Source organism: Pisolithus orientalis (assembly GCF_024613125.1).
Source record: "Pisolithus orientalis strain OTSU chromosome Unknown F5J12scaffold_9, whole genome shotgun sequence".
Classification (NCBI taxonomy): domain Eukaryota; kingdom Fungi; phylum Basidiomycota; class Agaricomycetes; order Boletales; family Pisolithaceae; genus Pisolithus; species Pisolithus orientalis.
The window spans coordinates 431,572-454,472 of record NW_026260790.1 but is presented as its reverse complement, the minus strand read 5'-3'; the positions used below and the strand labels follow the sequence as shown (position 1 = coordinate 454,472).

At 50.5% G+C, this 22,901-nt stretch overlaps 7 protein-coding genes across 7 annotated transcripts; 5 read left to right on the top strand and 2 right to left on the bottom strand.

Annotated features, from left to right (window-relative positions):
- Positions 1 to 149: 149 nt before the first annotated feature.
- Positions 150 to 784, top strand: F5J12DRAFT_920503 (dynein light chain type 1-domain-containing protein; the record flags this gene model as incomplete). Its single annotated transcript, XM_051749263.1, has 2 exons — positions 150 to 414; positions 546 to 784. The coding sequence occupies 2 exons, from the start codon at positions 150 to 152 to the stop codon at positions 605 to 607; spliced, it is 327 nt and encodes a 108-aa protein (XP_051601361.1). The 3' UTR covers positions 608 to 784.
- A 3,207-nt stretch (positions 785 to 3,991) lies between these two features.
- Positions 3,992 to 8,340, bottom strand: F5J12DRAFT_821574 (ARM repeat-containing protein). Its single transcript, XM_051745314.1, has 16 exons — positions 8,256 to 8,340; positions 8,123 to 8,194; positions 7,975 to 8,064; positions 7,770 to 7,903; positions 7,445 to 7,714; positions 7,351 to 7,393; positions 7,171 to 7,287; positions 6,987 to 7,114; positions 6,823 to 6,934; positions 6,457 to 6,774; positions 5,851 to 6,406; positions 5,438 to 5,781; positions 5,298 to 5,387; positions 5,249 to 5,261; positions 4,898 to 5,157; positions 3,992 to 4,839 (listed from the first exon to the last, which is right to left on the bottom strand). Exons 1-16 carry the CDS (start codon positions 8,259 to 8,261, stop codon positions 4,198 to 4,200), a joined length of 3,195 nt encoding a protein of 1,064 aa, XP_051601360.1. The 5' UTR covers positions 8,262 to 8,340; the 3' UTR covers positions 3,992 to 4,197.
- A 62-nt stretch (positions 8,341 to 8,402) lies between these two features.
- Positions 8,403 to 9,928, bottom strand: F5J12DRAFT_821573 (uncharacterized protein). Its single transcript, XM_051745313.1, has 5 exons — positions 9,706 to 9,928; positions 9,525 to 9,651; positions 9,276 to 9,464; positions 8,809 to 9,223; positions 8,403 to 8,750 (listed from the first exon to the last, which is right to left on the bottom strand). Exons 2-5 carry the CDS (start codon positions 9,642 to 9,644, stop codon positions 8,539 to 8,541), a joined length of 936 nt encoding a protein of 311 aa, XP_051601359.1. The 5' UTR covers positions 9,645 to 9,651; positions 9,706 to 9,928; the 3' UTR covers positions 8,403 to 8,538.
- A 945-nt stretch (positions 9,929 to 10,873) lies between these two features.
- Positions 10,874 to 11,848, top strand: F5J12DRAFT_904904 (glycoside hydrolase family 25 protein; the record flags this gene model as incomplete). Its single annotated transcript, XM_051748591.1, has 5 exons — positions 10,874 to 11,045; positions 11,099 to 11,233; positions 11,289 to 11,358; positions 11,406 to 11,483; positions 11,626 to 11,848. 5 exons carry the CDS (start codon positions 10,874 to 10,876, stop codon positions 11,846 to 11,848), a joined length of 678 nt encoding a protein of 225 aa, XP_051601358.1.
- A 490-nt stretch (positions 11,849 to 12,338) lies between these two features.
- Positions 12,339 to 14,133, top strand: F5J12DRAFT_821563 (uncharacterized protein). The gene is made up of 4 exons (XM_051745312.1): positions 12,339 to 12,765; positions 12,822 to 13,063; positions 13,120 to 13,339; positions 13,414 to 14,133. The coding sequence occupies exons 1-4, from the start codon at positions 12,541 to 12,543 to the stop codon at positions 13,990 to 13,992; spliced, it is 1,266 nt and encodes a 421-aa protein (XP_051601357.1). The 5' UTR covers positions 12,339 to 12,540; the 3' UTR covers positions 13,993 to 14,133.
- An 829-nt stretch (positions 14,134 to 14,962) lies between these two features.
- On the top strand, positions 14,963 to 16,559 carry F5J12DRAFT_781756 (uncharacterized protein; the record flags this gene model as incomplete). Its single annotated transcript, XM_051742609.1, has 6 exons — positions 14,963 to 15,084; positions 15,481 to 15,545; positions 15,585 to 15,764; positions 15,930 to 16,051; positions 16,321 to 16,351; positions 16,453 to 16,559. 6 exons carry the CDS (start codon positions 14,963 to 14,965, stop codon positions 16,557 to 16,559), a joined length of 627 nt encoding a protein of 208 aa, XP_051601356.1.
- Positions 16,560 to 17,685: 1,126 nt separating this feature from the next.
- Positions 17,686 to 22,832, top strand: F5J12DRAFT_718867 (P-loop containing nucleoside triphosphate hydrolase protein; the record flags this gene model as incomplete). Its single annotated transcript, XM_051741133.1, has 23 exons — positions 17,686 to 17,888; positions 17,935 to 18,007; positions 18,060 to 18,252; positions 18,303 to 18,476; positions 18,527 to 18,710; positions 18,770 to 18,984; positions 19,036 to 19,074; positions 19,127 to 19,210; positions 19,263 to 20,393; positions 20,449 to 20,492; positions 20,545 to 20,609; positions 20,668 to 20,795; positions 20,845 to 20,873; positions 20,920 to 20,993; positions 21,049 to 21,131; positions 21,187 to 21,227; positions 21,276 to 21,584; positions 21,638 to 21,942; positions 21,996 to 22,119; positions 22,172 to 22,305; positions 22,358 to 22,413; positions 22,474 to 22,657; positions 22,724 to 22,832. The coding sequence occupies 23 exons, from the start codon at positions 17,686 to 17,688 to the stop codon at positions 22,830 to 22,832; spliced, it is 3,981 nt and encodes a 1,326-aa protein (XP_051601355.1).
- Positions 22,833 to 22,901: the final 69 nt, after the last annotated feature.

Below are 22,901 nucleotides of genomic sequence, written 5' to 3'. Positions count from 1 at the left end.
TACACGTTCAAATCGTCGGACTGTCCTCGTTACAACCACAAGGCAAGCGCTTCCATCTCGTATATATACTACCGCCCTCAACGTCTACTTTTTTAATACACATTCATCGGACATCCTTTCAGTCAGTCACTTGATCTTCTTTTACACCGATGACCGACACAGCGCTCGCAACCACTGAAACCGGGGCTTCCCCCAGAGAAAACGGCGGTGCCTCTGGCCCAAAGGCAACCATAAAAAATGTTGACATGGAAGAGAAGATGCAGCGGGAAAGCGTGGAAATCGCCACTGCAGCTCTCGACAAGTACAGCATCGAGAAAGACATCGCCGCACAGATCAAGAAGGAATTCGATAGCAAGTATGGTCCTACCTGGCACGTAGTCGTGGGCAAGAACTTTGGAAGCTACGTGACGCATGGTAAGCAGAGTTTCTCGATTTCTTCGGATGCGGTTATTCCGCATATCGGTCGTCCTCGTGCGGCTGGTTATGCGAAATACTCGTCTCGATCTTTGCTTTGTCCCTAACATACGTTAATTGGGGTCTACCAGAAACGAAGCACTTCATCTATTTCTACATCGGTGCCCTCGCCATCCTCATCTGGAAATCATGAGACCCTCCCTTGGTTTCCGTAGACCTTGTACGTCTGCTTCCGGTTTCTTCCGCATTCGCTATGTGAACGAGGCACTTTCAGTAGACTGTTCAAGTAGTATCTTGAACTCTATTGTAAACCGTTTTCGACCAACATTACCCACTCCTCTTCAACTTCTTGTGATTTACTATGCTTCTCGTGTACAATCGCATTCCGCTTTGTCACATCTGACATTCGATTGCGTGATGTACTCATGCCTGTCCGTAGGAAGATATCTTGCAAGTCCGAGGGTGCAGATCACTATTTGCATACATGTTACTCGGAACACTACATTGCTATCGAATAGACGCTACGAATCAATACACACACGACTATGTAACCGGCTGTGGAAATGCTCTACGGTACGAATTATAGGAGCTGCTAACGCTTGCGGGATCGTACACTGTTGCTTGTCCTTTGCCCAACCGATAGGGTATAAATGATGTTCCTCACCCGACTCTTGCGATCCAGTCTTAGTTCCCCGCAATTACTTCCACTACCACCCTCACCAAACACTCGTCGGTCTCCATGCTGAAGATTCCAACATGGAGTTCACCAATATCATCCTCAGCGGGAACACCGTAAAACTCCACTGCCCTCTTCCTCCCCTTTGAACTTCCGTAGCTTTTGAGTTCCACTTGCATAAACGCTGGGAGTGCATCACCCGAAATCAGCCTCGCTTCTAATTTTCGACGCCGGCCCCCGGAAATTTGTATCGGAATGCCAAACTTGAACGTCTCTGCCACAGCGCACGAGGAACCTCGGAACAGGTATCCGCCTGATTTCTGCTATGGACTCGGCCCGGATAAGAGGACTCAAGTGATTGCGGAGGAGAGGCAGATAGAGCTTTCGACGATCCTTCGCCGAGAGCACGGACATAGTGCATGGCGAGGTCGAAATCGTCGAAGCTGGGGGGATAGGTGTCCGAATTTCTCCCCCCTTCGGGGAATTGAGAATTGTGGCCTTCCAACCCCCTAAACACCTGGTTGCGGAGTGGGTGGCAACGGTCGGGGAGATAGGGCGGTAGACCGCTGCAAACGAGTCCACTGCTTTTCGGCCTGGGTCGCTTCGGAGGATTGCGCAGAAATGTTCTGGGCCCCCACGTGCTTTCCCATTTTGTCTACAAGTGCACTGTCATGGAGGAAAGTAGTCAGCTCCATTTAAGTGAAACGATTATTCTCGTTGTTACCTCCGCTGAGCGAGTCCCACAGCAGGGTCGCGGGAGTCATGTGGGGGGGCAAAGTCGGCTCTCCTCCTTGGCACTGGTCGGGTGGACGCGGAATCTAACGGGGATGCAGTGAGACTGGCCAACCCACTGTCCGTTAAGTCATCCTCGTTGCAACAAGCAGAACCCGGAGCCTCTCCGTAGTAATTTTCTTCCGCCGATGAAACCTCGGCTCGAGAGTGCGTGACGTGTATCGAGATCGGATTGCTGATGGCACTAGGCCGAGACGATATTCGCCAGAAGCTCGTGGTCACGCTTCTCGCCGTCTCCCCAATCCTTCTAAAGAAACCGCGCTTCTTCGTGGTGTCGTCGGCAGAATCACCCTGGCCTATCATGTCTGTACCATGCGGAAAGCGTCGAAGTTCGACACCAAAATTATCGTCGGCGGAAATCGTAGACAAGGACCGATCATGTCGAACTACCGTCAAGTTCGTCGTCGGTGCCATACCCGTTTCTACATCGACGGCGCCAACTCGTTCGGCATGGCTGTGTTCGCAAGTGTGTTTCTCCCCACTGTCAGGGCTACACCCCCAAATGCTGGCACGTTTACCGACGGCAGCAGACCCCTGCCTTCTGACGTACCACCTGATGGATACGACAGCACCGGCGAGAAGTACGCCACCAACGATACCGAAGACGAGGGACAGCACCAAGATCGTGCGGGAGCGAGAAGGCTCACCGGGTCCACCACTCCGTTCCCTTGCTAGCATAGGAGACATCACGGAGAGCATTGCGTGTGATGTTGAATGCTTGGCACTTGAGTAGGCAACAAAATCGACTCGGATATCGGGGATGTCAGAATCCAGAGGAATATAGCCTGTGAGTTGTCCACGGAAAGGGTCAAAAGCGAAGAAGGTGCTAGCCCTTTCGGGTTCAAATGAAGCACCGAGTATTATGTCGTGATACAGAGCTTCGGACTTGGAGACATGAGGCGTAAGATCAAAATGGATGTCATCGCCAGGATCCCCTTTGAGGATGCCTACGTAGTAAGTGGTGAAGAAAGGCGTCGCGATGGCCACAGACATGCTTGTATGCAACGTTTGATTGAAGGTCGAGGTCAACTTCACAGGGAAGAGAGGTTGTCCGTTCACTCCGTCTTTCCAGTTATCAGGGTCAAAACCAAAGAGCGTCTTCGTATTCTCGTCATACTTGAACCAATCCGGAAACGTGGACAAGTCAACCTGCAGGTCCGATACATTGGCAGGCTGGATAGGATTTCCGTCGACCAGAACGCCGGAGAGGGATACGGAAGTATCGAGAGTTACGTTAAATTCGCTTCCGGCGGCGACATCGATGGTTGGAAGACCTTGTTGTGCAGACAGCTCGTGATCCGCAACGATTAGGTCGAATATGATGCAATCGGAGGAATAGCCTTCGAACTCGGACGCAAAGAGGGCGATCTCAATGATGAAGTACGGAAGCCGCGCCTTGGCTAGGAGCCACACCATCGAAGGTGAGTAACGAAGGGTCGAATCCTTATCCAGGGCGGTAGAGGCGTCCTATCGGAGAGCAGTGCACCGTAGTACAAACCGCTCGAAGGGGAAAACACGTCGCCCCGAAAACCGATGCCAAAGGTACCGCGAGAATGGAACTCTTAACGCGGGGTTACCAGTTGACAGTGCAGAGCCTGGCGCAAGGAGGTATGCAGAGGACAAAGTGGGATTTCCTTCGTGGAATTGCTGACTGATGTTCTTGTGAACACTAGAGGCAGAGAGGCCGGTTACATAGAGTACAAAACTCGACGCATTCACGCTTTGCAAGTCGCTCGCTGTCACCGTGATTTCTTCTGCACTTCCTTCCGCGACCCCTGGCGTTCCAGAGAACGTGAGGGTGTTGCCATCGAAGTGAAGCCAGTCGGGTAATCCAGAAGCAGAGTAAAAGAGGGGTCTTCCAAGGGTACTAGCGAACGTTTTTGGACTCGTCGTCCAGGAGAAAGCCTGGCCGCGTCGAGCGATCGAGGGGAATTGGCCGTTCAGGGGGTTCTCGACGATAACCGCGCCTAAAACTACATACACTACAGCAAAGAATAATACTGAGGTGACAAGCATGACGATGGAAGTCGTGCTGGACGACTAGAGGTATTAGGAAACAAGCCGGCCAGCGACCACGATAATGTCGGGATATGATGATGAGACGCGCTCTGTTGACTGACTTAAGTAAATTGCATTTTGAATTTGGTCAACAACTAACAACAACGCGCTGGTCACGACTGTCACGTGCACTTTACAAACCGCGTTCAAGGAGTCATCAAAAGCATGGAAGGAAATTGTAATCTAAACGATGGGCAAAGGATGCAAGCCATGATATCCGTAGTGAGAAGCGGGGTGGATTAGAATGAAAAAAAAGCCTACGCTCCCGGAAGGAAGACATTCAAACCTGCAGCACGTACTTTGGCTGGTTCTTGCGTGTTCAGGAAACTAATAAGCTGAATAAGCTCCGCCCGGGCATCTTCACCTATCTGATCCGGTACGTTCGGGTCGAGAACATGGGAAAATACAGCTAGCAAGTGGTCGAGGTAGGGACCCAGAGACTGGGGATTGGCACGGAAGAGGTGGAACAAGGCGCGGAACACAGGTCGGTTCTCAAGGTAGTCGTTCTTCAAAGGCAAGGCTGCAATGAGGACAGGAAGAACCTGATCCAATGGCACTGCAGCTGTGTTGCGAACAATCATCCTGGACACGGCGCCTGCAGCGTTATCCTTGGCATTCAGACGAGCCGCGGGGGCATCTGCCGGGACGTCGAAGATGGGGCGAAGAGCAGCAAGAAGTGGGGGGTACTGGGGTGACAGATCCACTTCTGAGTGCTCAATAAGGAGACCAACAGCAAAGGAGGCGTTGCTTTGAACTTCGGCTTCGGGGTCTCTGAGACCTTTGTAGAAGAGCTCCATGAGGGGCTCGGTAGATGGCGTAACAGCGTTCTTCATCCCTGCGATAATCTCCGCCAGACATCCGATAGCGGATGAGCGGTCGCTCAATGACCGCGAATCCTTCTGTATAAAATGCATGTTGTCAGACATAGCATGAGCCACTATCGTATTAACTACTCACGTAGAATTTAGAGATCAAGGGGAAGTATGTGTTGAATAATTGAGCAAAGTCAGCACCAAGAGCGTTGGCTAGCGCCGAGACAACATCCCCCGCGGCGGATACAAGAACAGAGTCATATTCGGCTTGGTCTTCTGGAGCCTCTTCGGTTTCATCTTGGTCAGGATCTTGCTGGCAGAGTGCCTTTTGTTCCAAGATTTGGACCGCAATATTGCAGAGTGTTTCGAGTGCTACGGAGATAAGCAAAGGTGATATATAGCATTCTGGGCATCTAACTCACAGTTCTCAACGAGTGCCGGGCCCAATTTATTGATAGTCTCAGCAAGCCCAACACACAACGACGCCACAACTGACCTGGATACGAGAACTGGTTAGCTTCCCCGCATCAAGCAGGCAAGATTACATACTTATTGTCTTCTGTGTCATACATATCCATCAGGGGCGGAAGGACATGGCCAACCAGCTCTTTGACAAGTGGTTGCAGGGGAACGGTCTACGTCGCCGGTTTCAGCAGCAACATCTTAGAAACCACTATCAACTCACCACAGCGACACCGGGTTGCCACTCTTGGGGTTCGCTAAGTTCGTAGAAAGTCCGTACTATTTCAAGCAGGGACTCAGTAGCGGATTTGCGGATCCCTTCATAGTAATGGGTGAGCAGGCTGACGAGTTCGACAACACACTGCTCGACATAGGGTAAGAAGTGGCCACGGGTTGCGAGGAAGAGTGCACCAATGGTGTCAGCGGCAATTTCCTTTTCGACGGCGATAGCACTGTTGACTTCAAGCATTTTGTCCACGTCGATATCTTCCATTTCTGCTTCAATGTTCCCATCCGAGTCAAGGACAGCAATGGGACTGGAAGCGGAAGCACCCGACGCAAACGCAGCTGCATCAGCGGATAAGGCTACATTAGTTCATGAGCAAGAAGCATCATCAAGGTATACGCGTCATTTACCTTCAGAGTCCTTGTCTTCTCCGTGTTCTGACTGCTTGCAACTTGCCAGAAGAGGAGGAACAACCTGAGGCAAGTACTGCGCGAATTCCTCCCCGAATACGCGAGCCATGACCGAGAAGAATAAGAAGCTGCACTCCCTCAGACGAGGGCTACCCATTTCGAGACCCTGAAACGCTTGCTTCATTAGGTCAGCGAAGTACGGTCGGAAGACATCAGTGCCAACGGCCTCAGCAAATGTTCCGACAGCATCCATTGCAATTCCTCGCAACTCGCCCTCTTCTCCTTCACCCCCCAGGACAAGGAAGTGCTGAAGCCTGTTCATAGTAGGCTCAAAGTACGGTAGGAACTTGCTCTTGGAGGCGTGAGCGGCGCTGCCGATGGCGCCAGTCACGACCGTCTTAACAGCGATAGGAGCTGTGTCCAAGAGACCGGCAAGCTGTTCCATGATGAGACCAAGGTATTGATCAATGGTATCCTGCAAGATTTCGAGAAGAGCGTCGAGGGCCGTACAAGCAGAACGCTGAGTGGTCGGGTCATGAACTAGATTCATGATGGCCTATCAAGGTGGCATGAGCATCGTCACTCGGACAGATACGAGATACATACAGGTATTAATGTTCCATGCTTGGCCGCACAGTCTTCCTCGAGCCATTCACATAGACAGCTGACAGCAACACAAGTGGCCTTCCTGACAGAACTCTCGGGGTCGTGAAGACCCGTTTCAATGATCGGCCATACATGATCCATGAGAGGGGTCATGAATTCACTGCACCCTTCGACAGCAACACCGAGGGCGAGCATGGCACCACGGCGACAGTTGGGGTCTGGAGAAGTGAAGTATTGCTGAATAAGAGTACGAAGCGCAGGGAATACTTGGGTCGGAGGAAGGTTTGTGGCCAAACCGTCAATAATGCGAAGGGCAGACTTGGCTATGTTAGATGTGTGCACACAGCAAAATTCAATTCCACCTACGCGACACGGAGCATCTTCGTCCGAATCTTCTGGCTCAGGTTCAGTGGTAATTGGCATAAGGCCCTCGAGAATAACGGCAGCCAAATTCTGGTTCTGAACCTTCGACTTTTTGCTAAAAATACAATCAGCAAGGGCCTGTCGGAGAGTCGAAGCTGGGAACTCACTATTGTATAGTCCAGTTCAAAGCATTGAGAGCCAAAACACGGAGCTCGGGACTCAAATTCCTGTTTCCACCGCACTGCAGGAGGAACGACGCGAGGTCCTTGATGTGAGGACTAAGAAGAGGGATTTCCTGCACGGATAGTGAATCAGCTGTGGCGCAGTACCGATCAGCAGCAAAAGACCTACAAGAATCAAGAGCGTCTCAAAGACATCGAACAATTGCCTAGCATTAGCCTCATCGCCGGTCTCGAGGGTCTGGCCAAGGACTTGAATCATTTTAGGAATGAGAGCTTGGAAGGATTTCTGGTTAGAAATGTCAGTGTGATGTGCGATCTGTCGAATGACTGCTTGCGTACGATATCGGACTTTGTCTTCGGTATCAATGTACTGCGCAATAACACCAAGTGCTCTGAAGGAACAATGAATATTCCTCTGGGCTATATCGTATTTCATTCCTTACCGAACAGTAGTAATCCGCACTTCGATACTATCAGGGTCCGCCATGAGCAGGGAGAACAGGGAAAAGAAGTTTTGAGTTTGCTCTTGGAACCCTTCCACGATGGTCTCTAAGACCGTGAAGAGGATATATATACCAACTTCACGATGTGAAACTTGCGTGGACGTGCAGGCTTGATGTAGGAGTGGTAGAAGCTCCGGCCATGTTCCCAACGGGATCTCAATTGATGCGATGGCTGCCACCACCCGCGCTGCAGCATGACGCACGAGCTTACTGCATAGAATGGGACATCACTACTCGATGCGCCCTTCGATCAGACAGTACGCACCCTTGCTCATTAAGGATCAATTGGGGTAAATTTTGTTTGATCTGTAATCGCTCATCTTGAGGGAGTTGTGTCCACAAGTCACCACTTCTTTGCTGCACTCGTTTTCGCATTTCAACCGCAGCCAACTGACGGACCTATATGGCACGGGAGTCAGTAATTCGAGATCGATTAAGCTGTTCGCGTGAACTGTTAATGTATGACCCACCGCAAGTTCAGGAGAGCTCGCTAGGATGCTTGCCAGAGCAGATATGCATGCTGGGTTTTTGTAATATTCAGTATTCAACCGTGCAGTTGCCTAGAGACCATGAAAAGCGGTTGGACGACGATAAACGCGTACGATCGATTGATCTTACAGTTTTAAGCTGATTGGTATCGTTGCTCGTAGACTGCACGAGTAGAGCGTGCAAACCCTGCACAAAATTTGGCTGTAAAATTTTCCGATGAGTGTGATTTCCATGAAGATCTACTCGATACAAGTATACTTACATCCATGTCGTGAGGACGTGAGGAACGAAGAACGAAGAACGAAGGGGAAGATATAGATGAGATGTATTTTGGTCGCGAAATGCCACCCCCTTCAAATTTTGTCGGGGTTCCAAAATTTTTGCCCCTCACCATATCAGTGCCAGAATACCCCTGTTCATAAGTACTGTACATATATCCCGTTGTTCGATCTCTATGATACACACATTTTTGTTCCGGCGACCAGCGCTATGACATAGACGAGCAAGCAGTTCACTACATGATAGGTCCGAGGTACACCTTCTCGCTACGGCGAACCAGCACCAGTAAGACCACCTGTTGCACCAGTAGCTGCAATGCGTGCCTCGGCTTCTGAAAGGGTAGTACATGTGACTGATGTCCCAGGAGAATTGACAAGTGGAAGGGCTGCACAAGTGAGAGTAGCTCCACAGGACTGGAGAACAAATGAGCTGTTAACACATCTTGCAAAAGAGCCCTGGACACATGCATTCGTGTCTGCTACGAAAAAAATTCAGCATGGGATGCATAGCAGTACTAGAGAGAAGACCATGCGTACATGTACAGGAAGAGCTAGGCGTCAATAAAGCAAACTGGGCATTCAACTGCTGAGCAGCCTTTCCATTGGATAAGCGAAAGTCACCAGCGCTAGCAGGTGTTGGCGAGGAAACGGTGGCAACAGCAATCTGGGAGGTGGGCGCTGGGTTGCCAGTGTTGGCTCCCCCTACTCCAGGATTCTGTGTGATGCCGACAAGTTGACTTCCGTCAGGGATGGGACCAGATGGGTGGGCAGGACAAGAACCAGCGGGAGACACAGGTGCGTTCATGCCAAAGGGAATAGTCCCACTCCCACCAACAGCTATGCCACCAACGAAAGTCTGTGGGTTATCACCTTGGAACTGGCACTGGAAAAGACCACTGAGCTCTGCATTTCTGGGAGCTGACTGGCAGTACGGAACGCTTTGCGCTGTGGGCTGCAATATGTGTAAGGAGAAATTTCCCAAGTGCTCAAACCAGAAAGCATACAGAATTACGTGGCTGTTGCACAAATATCTGGGCTAATTCAATCATGTTGGCGTTGTTGTTGAGAGTTTTTGCAAGGTCAATCATCTTATCAGCAGCATTTTGTTGATCACAAGGACCAGCTGCGGCGAGAAGTGTGCTAAACGCTGCAACGGCCACCGGGTTGCATTGTAAACCTCCACCAGCAGTAGTCTATGGAACCACGGTCTCATCAGAGCACTCCTATGTGTGAAGAGACTCGGAGATACATACACAGGCCTGCTCCCACTGGACAGTTGAATCGGAAATAACTTGGGCAATCCGCTTCCCGAGCGGCGACGCCCCAGCAGAAACAGCAGCCAAGACGAAGATAAGTAAGGCGAGAGATTGCATTGCTGCACTACACTCCCACGTGAGTCTGAGCAGGAAAATCGAGCAACACCAAACGGCATACCAGCAGCGAAAATTTTGTGCAACACGAATAAAATGGGATACCAGGAGGTTGAACAACGGGATTCAAGTCTACCATGGCTTTTGTACTGTGCTAAGCGCAGTGCTAATCACAAAATTTTCCTTCGTCCAAGTGTGGGTCAGACCGGTCTGTCAACAATGTGTCATTCAACGATCGGACTCGAGTCTAGAAAACAATAATACATATGTCACCGTATACCTGACACTTTCTGCTGCAGGTCAGTCCCTGGCGACCGCGCAGTAGGAACAAGAACTTCAACAGTGGTCACGCATTTTCATCTGTGACTCTAACCAGTGGTTAGTAGAGCTCTCGCTGCAGATCAGGCTAAAATATCCAAAAATGTCTGCCACCAGGCAGTGAGAGACATCCTACCCGTAGAGGAGCAGCAGAAAGACCGCATACCTTGGGTTCATCGCCCATGAATTCGCAGTTGGCAGGTGGGGCCGCCGCTCAGCCAGTCGGCATTACGTTGTAACACTTACAGGACAATTTGCAAATTCCGCGTTTCGGTCTCTGCGGCGCTACCAACACGGACCGTTGACATCGTCAGTCGGCCCGGTCGGCTGAGTTTGATTCAGACTCGGCCAACATTCAGGCCGACAGCTTGCCCAGATATGCATTATCTTTGCTTGTTCCAAGCCAATGACATGCATTTCTCACAGCCACTATTACCATCTCCTACAGATGATTAGCTTGATATTCCCTCACGCACACACTTTTTTTTAGGTTGACAGCCCAACTCACATGCCAGTATCGCCCCATATTGTGTAAGGTGCCATTTGAGACTTGCAACAACCTGCCCTCCACGCACTCGATTGTTAAGTGACGCACACGGTAGAGGAAGCCCATGAGCACGTGGATAAGGCCACGTTGGTGACTTCAACATGGGAGGAGACTCCCCTTTCACATCTGCTGCGCTTGAGGTCATGAAGCTAGCGCTACCAGCAGTCTCGGGACACAATACCATTTTGCGGTATTCGTAATTGCTGCCACGTACTGATACAACGAACGAGGATCAGCATTTTGCTTAGTCCCTGGGAGGTGAGCGCCTTTGTGTTCTTTGGCCTGACTACACAGGCGCTGAAGAGGCGAAATCCATAAAATGGCCGTCCTTCGTGCTCTGTCCGAGTGAGGGCAACCCGCGATCATCATGAAATACCTCGCATCTCTTGTTTCTGTTCTAGCCGTCACCGAAGGAAGCCCAGTCAAGCATGCATACCCGCAAGGTATTGACGTATCTGATTATCAACCTAACATCAACTGGACGACTGTGGCCAACAATGGTATTGTATTTGTGTACATCAAGGCTACGGAAGGAACATGTCAGGAGTCCATTTCGTTGCTGCTTGTCTTGACCTGACTAAATGTTTTGTAGCCTATATCTCCCCATCATTCAGCTCTCAATACACTGGGGCGACAAATGCTGGACTGATTCGTGGTGGATACCACTTTGCCTATCCAGACAAATCTAGTGCCGCGACGCAAGCTAACTATTTCCTTGCCCATGGCGGTTGGTATTGACTATTTGACAATTTATTTTCACACTCACAATTGTACCATGCTAGGGGGTTGGTCCGCTGACGGGATTACCCTACCTGGTGCACTTGATATTGAATGTGAGCATATTTTTACACCGTCTGGTGACTGGGACTGATTCCTTAGACAACCCTAATGGCGCTGAGTGCTATGGGTCTGACTGCTTCCGAGATGATTACCTGGATTAAGGATTTCTCCAACACGTACCACGCTGCCACCAGCCGGTAAGTTGCCTTGAACCTCTCCCTCGCATACCAACGCCCACGTCCGCTTCAGTTACCCAGGTAATACTACATTTCCTCTCAATGGATATCAACCCTCATTCTCCACTTCAGTCATTTACACCACAACGGATTGGTGGTCTAGCTGCACTGGAAATAGCGCCTCCTTCGCCAGCGACAATCCGCTTTGGATCGCAGACTGGTCTTCAACTCTCAGAACTCTCCCTGCCAGATGGGCGTACGCTTCATTCTGGCAGTATGCTGACTCTGGTCCAAACCCCGGTGATGCTGACCTCTGGAACGGTGACATGAGCGGTCTTCAGAGACGAGTAACCTGTTATCGCTTCCACGTTCAGTTTCTCACCTGAAAATAGAATGGCTCTTGGCTCTTGAATGAATACTTGACATCGGTCAGGAAGTCGGGTTTCTTTGTGCTTTATTGTGAACATGTGTATTTCATTTCCGCGTGGTTGTCGTTAAGTACGGTGGAGCACTCCGCTATGTATGTATATATCATCTTCTTTGTTGCAACGTTGCGGGGGCCGTAGTGATGGTGCTTTAGGCGCCGTACACACAGCAGGGACAACAGCACTCCGGTATGTATCCAGTGTACGTACGTGCTTGGTCAGAGTACTAGTCATGTCAACTGCGACGACTGGACAAGTACAGCTTCCGCTAATTTCCTGTGCAAGTCTCGCAGAGGTCCGCTACGGCGACCATGTTAATGCATACCACGGAACGCGAACCAATCTAGAGGCGGTTAAATTAGAGCCATACGCTGATCTACTACTACTGCAAACGTATCCATGCCGCTGGTATCTTCGACAAGTTCGGCTTTAGTGTTGGCGCGTGGCTGTGCATCCGAGCTCTTATCTTCCCCAGTTTGGGTTGTCGTTCACTGCATTGTCACTGCTGATCCGATTGGAGCTGGGACTGTGAGACACGCCTGTAACATGATACTAATAGCCCTGCAGGAACGGACTCGCTGCTAGAAAACCCCTCAGCTTCGAAGCCTTTTCGCAGGCCATTACCATCCTCTTGGCTTCTCAGGCTCTTAGTTATGCCAGTGAACAGTAGCTACTACCCACTGCCGAACGGCGCCAATGGACATCCTCCTAGAAGCCCTCCACCATTCAACCGGTCTTTCAAACTGAGTCACTTCCCCCAGTCGTCAGTTGGGGACGAGCAGTCCAGTTCGACGCTTAACCCTGGAGTTGTCATGGACGGGGGAACTATGGTCAGCGAGCCGACCCGGCACCCAGATCTTTGGTTCTGCGATGGATCGGTGAGGTTAAATGGTTCGCGTTCCGCAGTTTGATTTTCACCTCGTGCATTCTTGAGATTGTTCTCAGGGCAGAGAATACTCTCTTCCGCGTCCACAAGTCACTCCTTGCACGTCACTCTGGTTTCTTCCACGATCTATTTACTCTCCCACAACTGGTCGCCAAGGATCCCTCGTCGCCGCGTGCAATTGCTACGCCCAACGTCGATCATGCCGGGGACATAGAGGGTTGCCAAGTGCTTGCTTTGCATGATGCCGCAGAAGACGTCGCGAATCTACTTACAGCACTCGTTGACGGACCGTATGTCACGATTTTCTCGTCACATGGACATGTTTAGACTGAGTTTTCCCATCAAGAAATTTCGGACAAAACGACCCTGCCGATTTTGAGCTCGTGTCTGGTATCTTACGACTCTCTACGAAATATCTGGTGGACTCTTTACGAGAAAAGGCACTCGACCACCTCGCGGTGGCTTGGCCGACTACACTCAAGGGCTGGGATGCCCGCGAAGATATTGCCCGGGCCCAGGAACTCCGGGATGGGTCTGCGGCGGTTAGGATATATCCATCCCCGATCGTGAGAGACCTCTCCTTGCGCATCTTGACGTATGCAATATACCGTATTACTAAGTTTGATCACCCATTTACTAGGCTGTGATCGACCTGGCCCGAGAAGTCAACGCGCCTACTCTACTCCCGTCCGCGTTCTACGACCTTTCCAGATATCACTTTACGCAGATTTTTGATTACGGAGAGTCCTTTGACGAGTCCGCATGGCGGTGTCCATTGTCAACTGCAGACATGCAGCGACTCGCGTTAGGGAAAGAGGCGTCACAGCATGCCGTCACCACGCTCATCAGGTCCATGAGTTCCCTCTCCCACTCACTTCATGGCCACCCTCTTGGTTATCACTCACACACGCACAACCACGTGCACCGTACATGTAAACGCGATTTCGCGGAACTAGTGGCTCTCGCGACACAACATTATCTTTTTGATCACGAACGTGGATGTATGGATCCTTTGTATGTTGCAGAGGAGCTTGGACAGCCGTTGTATGATTTGGGACAGCCGATAGCGACGGACGATTATGGCCGTTTTGGGGGCTCGCGGCGGGGGATCGAGCAGGCTGAGTGTCAAGCATGTGCACGAGCCCTAGAGTTGTGGGCAGCGAGGGAGAGGGAACGGATGTGGAAGATGATTCCATTATGGTTCCGTCTAGACATCTGAGTTGCTGGTCTGGCACGGGTTGCCATGTAATTGTAGATACCCCGTACCGCTGCAGTATTTCATATTTGTATAAGCAATGTGTAGAACATAATATTCACGTCGACTTACTGCAATCGCACTAGTGCCCTGGGACGCGAGAGCTGAAACAGGGCAAGTTACATTCGATCAACGTCATCTTAATCCGGACCCATCAGCAACCCGGGCTGTATATGACCACACAATTTTAAACGCACCGCAGCTACGGAAGAGGGTAAAGGAACCCCAACCAAAATGGACATATAACATGGGTTGCGGGGCAAACCTGCTTTAATTTTACCCCTGTACAACGGCGAAACATGCAAAACCTTTGTGTCTGAAACAAGTCCCCCTTTTTCAACAGGGGCGTACAGGACAACAGTCGCGTGCTCAGGCCTGCGGGGGACGGCTCCAACGGACCGGAATGGCTGTCGAAGAACCTCGAGGTGAGTCATAGGATGCGCCAGACCGGAGGGTAGCACATTGGAGTGGATCGTTAAACCAAGCCAGAACAGGGAAGGCCAATAGCCAGGGAACAAGAAAAATAATATAAAATATATAAAATTCACTTACGATCAATATCACTGTCGGTTTCGGGAGTTGTTGTACCCAAAATTTGACTGGATCACAACCCGATTTTTCTTGCCGAATGTTCACTGAGCGCATTGGAAAACTACGGAGTGCCACCGGGCGGAACTTCCTCGGAACAATGCAAGCTAATAGGTCATCCAACGACGGTGACCACCCTGTCATTAAAATCTAAAGGTCATGGTGGCAGAATGGAGGGCAAACGTGTCGACGCCACCAGTATGCGGGTATATAGTGGCTAGTCACTGGACTCTGTCAGACCTAAACCATGCATGGTATCGAGGACGTTTGAATATACCTTTTAGTGGAAGGAAGACAATGAAAAAACGAATTTTTGATCGAGAGCGACCTACCAAGTCTCCGACACATGGCCACCCCCGCTCGCCAGTGGCGAATACTACTCTCCTGCGAGTCTCAGGCTCGTCGCAGGCCGACAATAGGTCGCGTAGATAAGCCTAAGGGCTGTGGAACTCCAACGGCTGTGAACTTGTTAGTCTTGTCTCCAGGCCACCAGACCGCTCAACCTAAACGACGTTGCCAGTCCCGCCTCCTGACCCCCCGTCGTCAGGTGAGTGAGACTGTTTCCTATTCCCATTGAACGATGCAGACCGTAGACGGTCCCCAGCTGGGTAATAGGCCTGACTCACCCCAAGATTGAACGGAATTGAGACAGGTGCTCAGTCACTAAAATTATATCAGTCTTGGCGTACATATCTTGTTCACACCATTTGAGTCAGAGTACTTACAAGTTTCTGTCGAGACACACGTGGGATCCCATTTGGATGAGTCTCTATTGTTTTTCGGCTGCGACATTCGGGGAAGGATATAATTCCAGGAACTGCCATTTAGCCTACAAAAGCGATACCTCCTATAACGTTTAACAAGGTTTTACACCGCTTCGGTAGTATTAGGCCTCAAATGTTCCACGCGCTCTCTTGTCCAGTCCCCCGGTAGGTTCGCGGGCAAATTGCAACAATGCTGAATTCCAGGGTGGTCATGGGTCTTGGATTATTTCGGACAGCGGGCTTCCGACGCCAAGAGGCCTGAGACACCGGCGTGTCCCCGGACAGATTTTGGCTACGGAATAGCTTGTCCACCAGAGTCTATGATCCGTGTGGATACTCGACATATCCATAGACCGAACAATTCCCGGAGACTTGACCTGGCCAGTATTTAAAGGACCCAGTTTCCGGGACATCCACCCGCACAGTCTTCTTCGAGTGTCCTCACTGAGTAGCATCACATATCAGCGCGCTACACCAATGTTGACTTCGGAAGCCACTCGCCTCTTTGCTTTGTTTGAAACCCTTTATCTCCTTTTCCTGCACTCCCAGGAGTGGTTCGTGCGGTTCGCGTACGGCATTCGAGGACTGTTAATGTTGGCCGATTCACTGCAAAAGTCACAACATCTACTGCTCTACACGACAAGTACAATGCACTGAAACCCATATGCCATGTGAGTAGACCCCGATCTTCCGTGACCAAGACTGACGTCCACACCGCAGCCTTCCACCCTACCCGTGTCCATATGTGTACACTTATAACTGTCCTTAAACTCGAATAATTATGAACCACTCCTGCCTCACGCTACGACACCAGGCTCGTGAGCGTGATTCAACTCCATGATTCCTTCCGACGCTGACGGTTCTGTCAACGCATTTCAGGGCATTAGATAATGGCGGGAGTTCTGCTATTCGAAGCAGATAATATTCGTGCTTATTGTAGCATATTCTTTTGGCAATTGGCGTTTTCGGAGGTCAGAAACTGAATTCATAGTCGTTGTATCTCATTCGTGATTCGTCGCTATTGTACGTTTACAAGTTTTCCTGGATGCTATAAAACATCGTTTGTTGGCAGCGACGCCCGGCGGAATGCTAAGAAAGCAGGAGGTTGGGGTTGAGAAGCCTGAAGTTGGCGCCTTTCCCGAACCTATTGATCAAGCTATCAACGTGGAGTTTCTCTAGCTTTTCAGGACACATGGACAACAGCGCGCGTCGCTGTGCAGGATGACATCAATTCCGTATCTACGCACCCGAGGGGGCCTCGCCAGCGTCCATTCCTCGCGATACCTGAGATGAGAATGATTGCAAGAAAACATGGCGTTGTCCTCCGCAGTAATCTACACCGCTTGATGTGTACGGACGCTCTCCGGATACATGAACGCACGGCCCACGTTGCACGGTCCTTGTTATTGTTTTTCAGTTATTGAAATGCCCACGGTGCGCAGGACCAGCTCCGCTATTCAAAGCTGCTGATATTCGTTTGCTTATTGTAACACATTCCTTGGATGTTTTCAGAGGTCAGAAACTGAATTCATACCCGTTGTATCTCACCAATGAATATTCGTTGCTAGTGTGTGATTACGAGTTTAGTAGCTCCCATGTCATAGTGATTCGCCTTGAGTGAATTGATAACTCGATACGATCCGTCGTCTTGTTGCGTGAGTATATTATGTATGAGGTCGTTGACCGGTCGATCACACGTTTGTAACGAGGGCGGCTGCGTGTTCTGGATAGCCTCTGGTGCATGAATTGGCAGCTCGCTGCGGTAGATGGGTGCCTGACGATGGTTAGCCTGGGCCACTTACCAAGTTTGAGAAAGTGAGCTAACATTCTGCGATCAGTCCACACAGACTGCGGCGCAGAGTCAGGGTAGAGTGGCGTATAGGAGGGGTCCGACGGAAGCAGATTCACCGATGGGATGCCAGCGCGGGTGTTCCAATGACCGAGTACGCGCTCTCATTGGATCTTTTGGCGTAGGCTGAATATACGAACGCTGTCAAAAGCAAATTCGAGTCTCTGCAGGTCGGCCACTCGCATAGAGGAGTACTGGACTTGTAACGGGCATGGAAGGTGCGGTGCGTGCGCGTTCCACCGGCATCCTAATCGCTGCCAAGAGACCTGTGGGAGTCATATCTGGACTCGAGGTGACCCGCGTACTAAGTTTCCGTCACAACTATTATGCTGATCCTTGTGACCGGTTGACGGTCTCTTTATAATGGGCCTGTTCATACGAAAGTAGCCAGCCAAGGAAGCCCACTGCTAGTAGACCTCTACGCAGGTTTCGCCGCCTTTCTTCGTCTGACCCATCATGGCAGACAAGGGTATCCCCATTCTTTCAGAGAAACCTTCCTCCATCAAGGACACTAACACTGCCAGGACTTCTCGCAAATTCGAGGGCTTCTTCCAGAGGAAGAAAGATAAGGGTGAACAGGAAAAGGTCAATGTGACGGATATTGGCACCAAATCAGCGGAACAACCTCCACCACCCGTCGGATTCACTCAGCTCTTTCGGTGCGTGTCATACTACACGTCCGTTATTCCCTCATCCATGTGCTAGATATGCAACTCCGTTAGAATTGTCCCTAAATGCTATTGGTGTTGTCGGCGCTATAGGTGCAGGGGCCGCTCAGGTATTCCGTCACTGTTTGACTCCCACCCATTCACTGACTGGCACGGCCCTAGCCCCTTATGACTTTGGTTTTTGGAAGATTGATTCAAGATTACGTTACGTTTGCCACTGCATTGGAAGTTTATCAGTCCGCAGAGACATCCGGAAACGCCACCGCAATATCCTCTGCCAAGCAGAATCTTGATTCCGCAGCGAGTGGGTTCCGCAGTGGAACTGCCCTGGATGCTTCCTACTTGACCTACATTGGTAGGTTATTGACCTGTTACATTCTGAATGTCACCCAACTTTTGTTCAAGGTGTCGGTATGGCTGTATGTACATGGACTTACATGTATGTATGGAGATATACCGGCGAGGTCAACGCGAAGCGCATTCGTGAGAAATACCTTCAAGCCATCCTTCGACAAGACATGGCATATTTTGATCACATTGGAGCCGGTGAGGTGGCTACTCGCATTCAAACGGATACCCGTAGGTCCTAAGTCATTCCGCGTCACTCTGCGCTTTCTAAGTCAGAATAGATTTAGTCCAACAAGGGATATCAGACAAGGTCGCACTCATGGCCAACTTTTTCAGTGCTTTCCTCGTCGGTTTTATTCTTGCATATACCCAGTCTTGGCGTCTGGCTCTTGCCATGTCATCGATCTTCCCATGCATAGGAATAGTCGGTGGTATAATGAACAAATTTGTTACCAAATATGTACAGTGAGCCATCCTTTGCGTCCAACTTGCTTGTCGTCTCGTTCTAAATAGCTGGGACAAAGGGAGGCGCTTCAGTATGTCGCTGAGAGCGGTACCATTGCCGAGGAAGTCATTTCTACTATCCGAACTGCGCAAGCTTTTGGTTCACAAAAAGTATTGGGAGGTCTCTTTAACAAGAAGATGGATTCAACTCGGACCGTGAATGCGAAGGCTGCAATTGGGAATGGGTGCGGTTTGGGATTTGTTTTCTTCATCATTTTTGCTGCCTATGCCCTTGGTACGCACCTTTGTATGTCACCATGCGGTTTCTGACGAAAAAAAATGGTAGCTTTTGATTTCGGTACAACTCTGATTAACGAGGGTCGCGGTAAGTATCACATTCTCGTACCTGATAAAACAGACTCATGTCCCACTTTCAGCGACCGCTGGACAAGTTGTCAACGTCTTCATGGCCGTCCTCATTGGTTCATTCTCTCTAGCAATGTTAGCACCGGAAGCACGGGGTGAGCGTATAGTACGACATGTTACGAGCTGAGTTTTCTGATGTATCCCTAGCTGTAATGAACGCCTGTGGGGCAGCCGCAAAATTATTTGCCACCATCGAACGTGTGCCCGATATTGATTCTGCCAGCCATGACGGACTCAAGCCGGAGAAGGTCGTTGGTGAGATAACTCTAGAGGATGTGCGGTTCACCTATCCCGGTCGACCCGACGTTCCTGTTCTCAAAGGCGTCAACATCACTTTCGAGGCGGGAAAGACAGCAGCGCTCGTTGGGGCCTCTGGCTCTGGAAAGTCGACCATTATCTCGCTTGTCGAGCGTTTCTACGACCCTCTCGGCGGTACTGTTAAACTCGACGGGGTTGATATCCGCGACTTGAACATAAAATGGCTCCGCTCCCAGATCGGCCTGGTTTCTCAAGAACCGGTGCTATTCTCGACGACCATTAGAGCTAATGTTGCTCACGGCCTCATCGGCACCCCCTACGAGCACGCATCAGAGGACGAAAAGTTCAAACTGATCAAAGAGGCTTGTATCAAGTCCAATGCCGACGGCTTTATCAGTAAACTACCACAAGGCTACGACACCACTGTCGGCGAACGTGGTTTTCTTCTTTCTGGTGGTCAAAAGCAACGCGTGGCTATTGCGCGTGCAATTGTTTCCGACCCACGCATTCTCCTGCTTGACGAGGCGACCAGCGCTCTTGATACACAATCTGAGGGCGTTGTGCAGAATGCGCTTGATAAAGCATCCGCTGGCCGAATGACGATTTCAATTGCGCACAGACTCTCTACTATCAAGGGTGCTGACCAGATCTTCATCATGGAGGACGGCGTCGTCTTGGAGCAAGGGACTCACGAGGAACTCATCGCCAGGAAAGGAGCATACGCGCGTCTCGTCCAGGCTCAGAAACTCCGGGAAACCAAAGAAGCACAAGGCGACACAGACATTGCTGTGGTCATTAGCGCAGAAGACAAGGGAAAGGCCGTTGAGGATGAGGCCCCGCTCGGCCGCCGCGATACTCACCATTCCGTGACCTCGGGACTGGCCCGCCAGAAGAACGAAGAGAGAGAGAAGGCTGAAGTCGACGAAAACTCCTATGGTCTATTGTATCTTTTCAGACGCATTGGATGTCTGAACTCGGATGGTTATCATTTATATATCATTGGCGCACTAGCAGCAATGAGTAAGTCCTCGGTGGGCCAGGTGGCAAGCGATTGCGAATGCTGAACGTCTTTTAGCGACCGGTATGGGATTCCCAGTGTTTGCTATCATTTATGGTAACGTCAATATCTGTCTTGCGATCGAAATGCGTGTACCAACCTATCGTAGGCAAGGCGATCTCTGGATTCTCCCAAACCGACCCTTCTGCAAGACGCCATGCCGGAGACATGAACGCCTTGTGGCAAGTATTCTGATGCTAACCTGTACATCAATCGTGGTGAACGTTAATTGCACAGGTTCTTCGTCGTGGCTATCGTCTCAGGCATAGCTACCGGGATTCAAAACTATGTCTTTACTGTAGCTGCCTCCAACTTGACAACGAAACTTCGTTCCCTCACCTTCCGTGCGATTCTTCGCCAAGATAGTAAGTTATTCCGATTGGCTTTCAAAATCGCCCACTGACGATTCATCAGTCCAATTCTTCGACAGAACAGAGAACAATGTGAATACTGCGACTATTTTTTAGAAATTTGCTGATAGTACATTAGACTGGCGCACTCACATCTAGCGTGAACGATAACCCACAAAAGGTCGAAGGTTTAGCTGGAGTCACTCTTGGAACGTTTGTATCAAACCCTCGATAAGTCGTGTGAACTCATGCTGATGGCCATTGGCAGTATCATCCAGTCCATCACGACCTTAGTTGGTGGTTCAGTCGTTGGTTTGGCGTACGCATGGCAGCCAGCTCTCGTCGGAATGGGTTGGTTACTTATACTGCCTTCCATTGGGCGCCACCGCTGACTTATTCCTCTTAGCTTGCGTTCCTCTTGTCTTCTCTGCAGGTTTCGTTCACCTTGTGAGTCAATACGAAACCTGACCAGGACGACACGCTGACCCTTTGTAGCGCGTGGTTGTTTTGAAAGATCAGCAGAACAAAGCTGCGCACGATGACTCTGCCAAACTGGCATGCGAGGCAGCTGGTGCCATTCGTACTGTTGCGTCGCTTACTCGGGAAGACGATTGCCTGAAATTGTACTCGAGCAGTCTGGAGGAACCTCTCAGAAACTCAAATAGGAGTGCGATCTGGAGTAGCCTGATCTACGCGTTTTCTCAGTCCAGCACTTTCTGGGTAATCGCCCTCGTCTTTTGGTACGGCTCCAGGCTTGCGTCCAATTTGGAAATATCAATTACCAATTTCTTCACTGCACTCGTTGTATGCATTTCGCGGATACTCGGTGGGATCTATCTGAATACAGAGCACATTAGGGTGTCACTCTCGGAGCCATGCAAGCCGGGGGTGTCTTCTCGTTCGCACCCGACATGTCGTCGGCTCGTGGTGCAGGTGCAGCTATTATCAAGTTGCTGGACTCTACCCCCGAGATCGACGCCGAAGCTACTGAAGGGTTGACGTTCGAGGGAAGAAGCGTCGATGGCCAGATTCGCCTGGCAGACATCCATTTCCGCTACCCCACGAGACCTACCGTTACTGTCCTTCGTGGCCTGAACCTAACGGTCGCACCAGGTACCTATGTTGCACTGGTCGGTGCGAGTGGTTGCGGGAAGAGTACTGTGTGAGCCCACGCGCATTTCATGTTGTATCCAATTAGTGTTGACGCCTTCGCAGCATTCAGTTGATCGAGCGTTTCTATGACCCTTTAGCCGGACAGGTTCTTCTTGACGGTCAACCCATCACCGAGTTCAATATCCAGGACTATAGGAAACAGATTGCTCTGGTTTCACAGGAACCTGTCGGTGTCAACGACACGATGATGAGACGGCATGACTAATGCCTTCTCGCAGACACTTTATGCTGGCACCATCCGCTTCAACGTCTTGCTCGGTGCAATCAAGCCGGCTTCTGAAGTCACGCAAGAAGAGATTGAAGATGTATGCCGAGATGCTAACATCTTGGACTTTATCCAATCATTACCGGAGTAAGGAGCTGGCTTGGTGTTTCCACTTCCAATCTGATTTTTGGCCCCTTAGCGGCTTTGACACTGAGGTTGGTGGCAAGGGTTCACAGCTTTCGGGTGGTCAAAAACGTGAGCACCCTCTACTCCCGCGTATTAGCTACAGGTGACTAACGACGTCCGTCATCACAGAGCGAATCGCAATCGCTCGGGCTCTTCTTCGCAATCCCAAGGTTCTGCTGTTGGATGAGGCAACATCTGCTCTTGATTCCGCCTCGGAGAAGGTCGTGCAAGAGGCTCTCGATCGGGCTGCAAAAGGCCGAACGACGATCGCTATCGCCCATCGCCTGTCTACCATCCAGAATGCGGACTGCATGTAAGTATCGCCTTTTGTGTTTCCCTCTCGTGTTACGTTGGGGAATATTGACTTGCTCCTGCACAGTTACTTCATCAAGGAAGGCCGTGTCAGCGAAGCTGGTACCCACGATGAACTTCTCGCGTTGAGAAGAGACTATTACGAATACGTTCAGCTGCAGGTGTTGAAGAAATAGACACTTCGGCGTGAACATTCGATACCTATAGACAGGATTACATGATTACCACAGTGATACCAGCTCAGT

What these genes read in the sequence shown, in the direction of transcription:
- F5J12DRAFT_821574 (XM_051745314.1), bottom strand. An exon ending in TTGAGACGCTCTTGATTCTT is followed by an intron (nt 7,115 to 7,170) that starts GTAGGTCTTTTG and finishes CTATCCGTGCAG; the next exon opens with GAAATCCCTCTTCTTAGTCC. An exon ending in TTGAACTGGACTATACAATA is followed by an intron (nt 6,935 to 6,986) that starts GTGAGTTCCCAG and finishes TTGTATTTTTAG; the next exon opens with CAAAAAGTCGAAGGTTCAGA.
- F5J12DRAFT_821573 (XM_051745313.1), bottom strand. Translation starts at nt 9,644, where the DNA reads ATGCAATCTCTCGCCTTACTTATCTTCGTCTTGGCTGCTGTTTCTGCT. An exon ending in TCCAGTGGGAGCAGGCCTGT is followed by an intron (nt 9,465 to 9,524) that starts GTATGTATCTCC and finishes GTGGTTCCATAG; the next exon opens with ACTACTGCTGGTGGAGGTTT. An exon ending in TGCAACAGCCACGTAATTCT is followed by an intron (nt 9,224 to 9,275) that starts GTATGCTTTCTG and finishes CACATATTGCAG; the next exon opens with CCCACAGCGCAAAGCGTTCC.
- F5J12DRAFT_821563 (XM_051745312.1), top strand. Translation starts at nt 12,541, where the DNA reads ATGCCAGTGAACAGTAGCTACTACCCACTGCCGAACGGCGCCAATGGA. An exon ending in TTTGGTTCTGCGATGGATCG is followed by an intron (nt 12,766 to 12,821) that starts GTGAGGTTAAAT and finishes TGCATTCTTGAG; the next exon opens with ATTGTTCTCAGGGCAGAGAA. An exon ending in GGATATATCCATCCCCGATC is followed by an intron (nt 13,340 to 13,413) that starts GTGAGAGACCTC and finishes CCCATTTACTAG; the next exon opens with GCTGTGATCGACCTGGCCCG.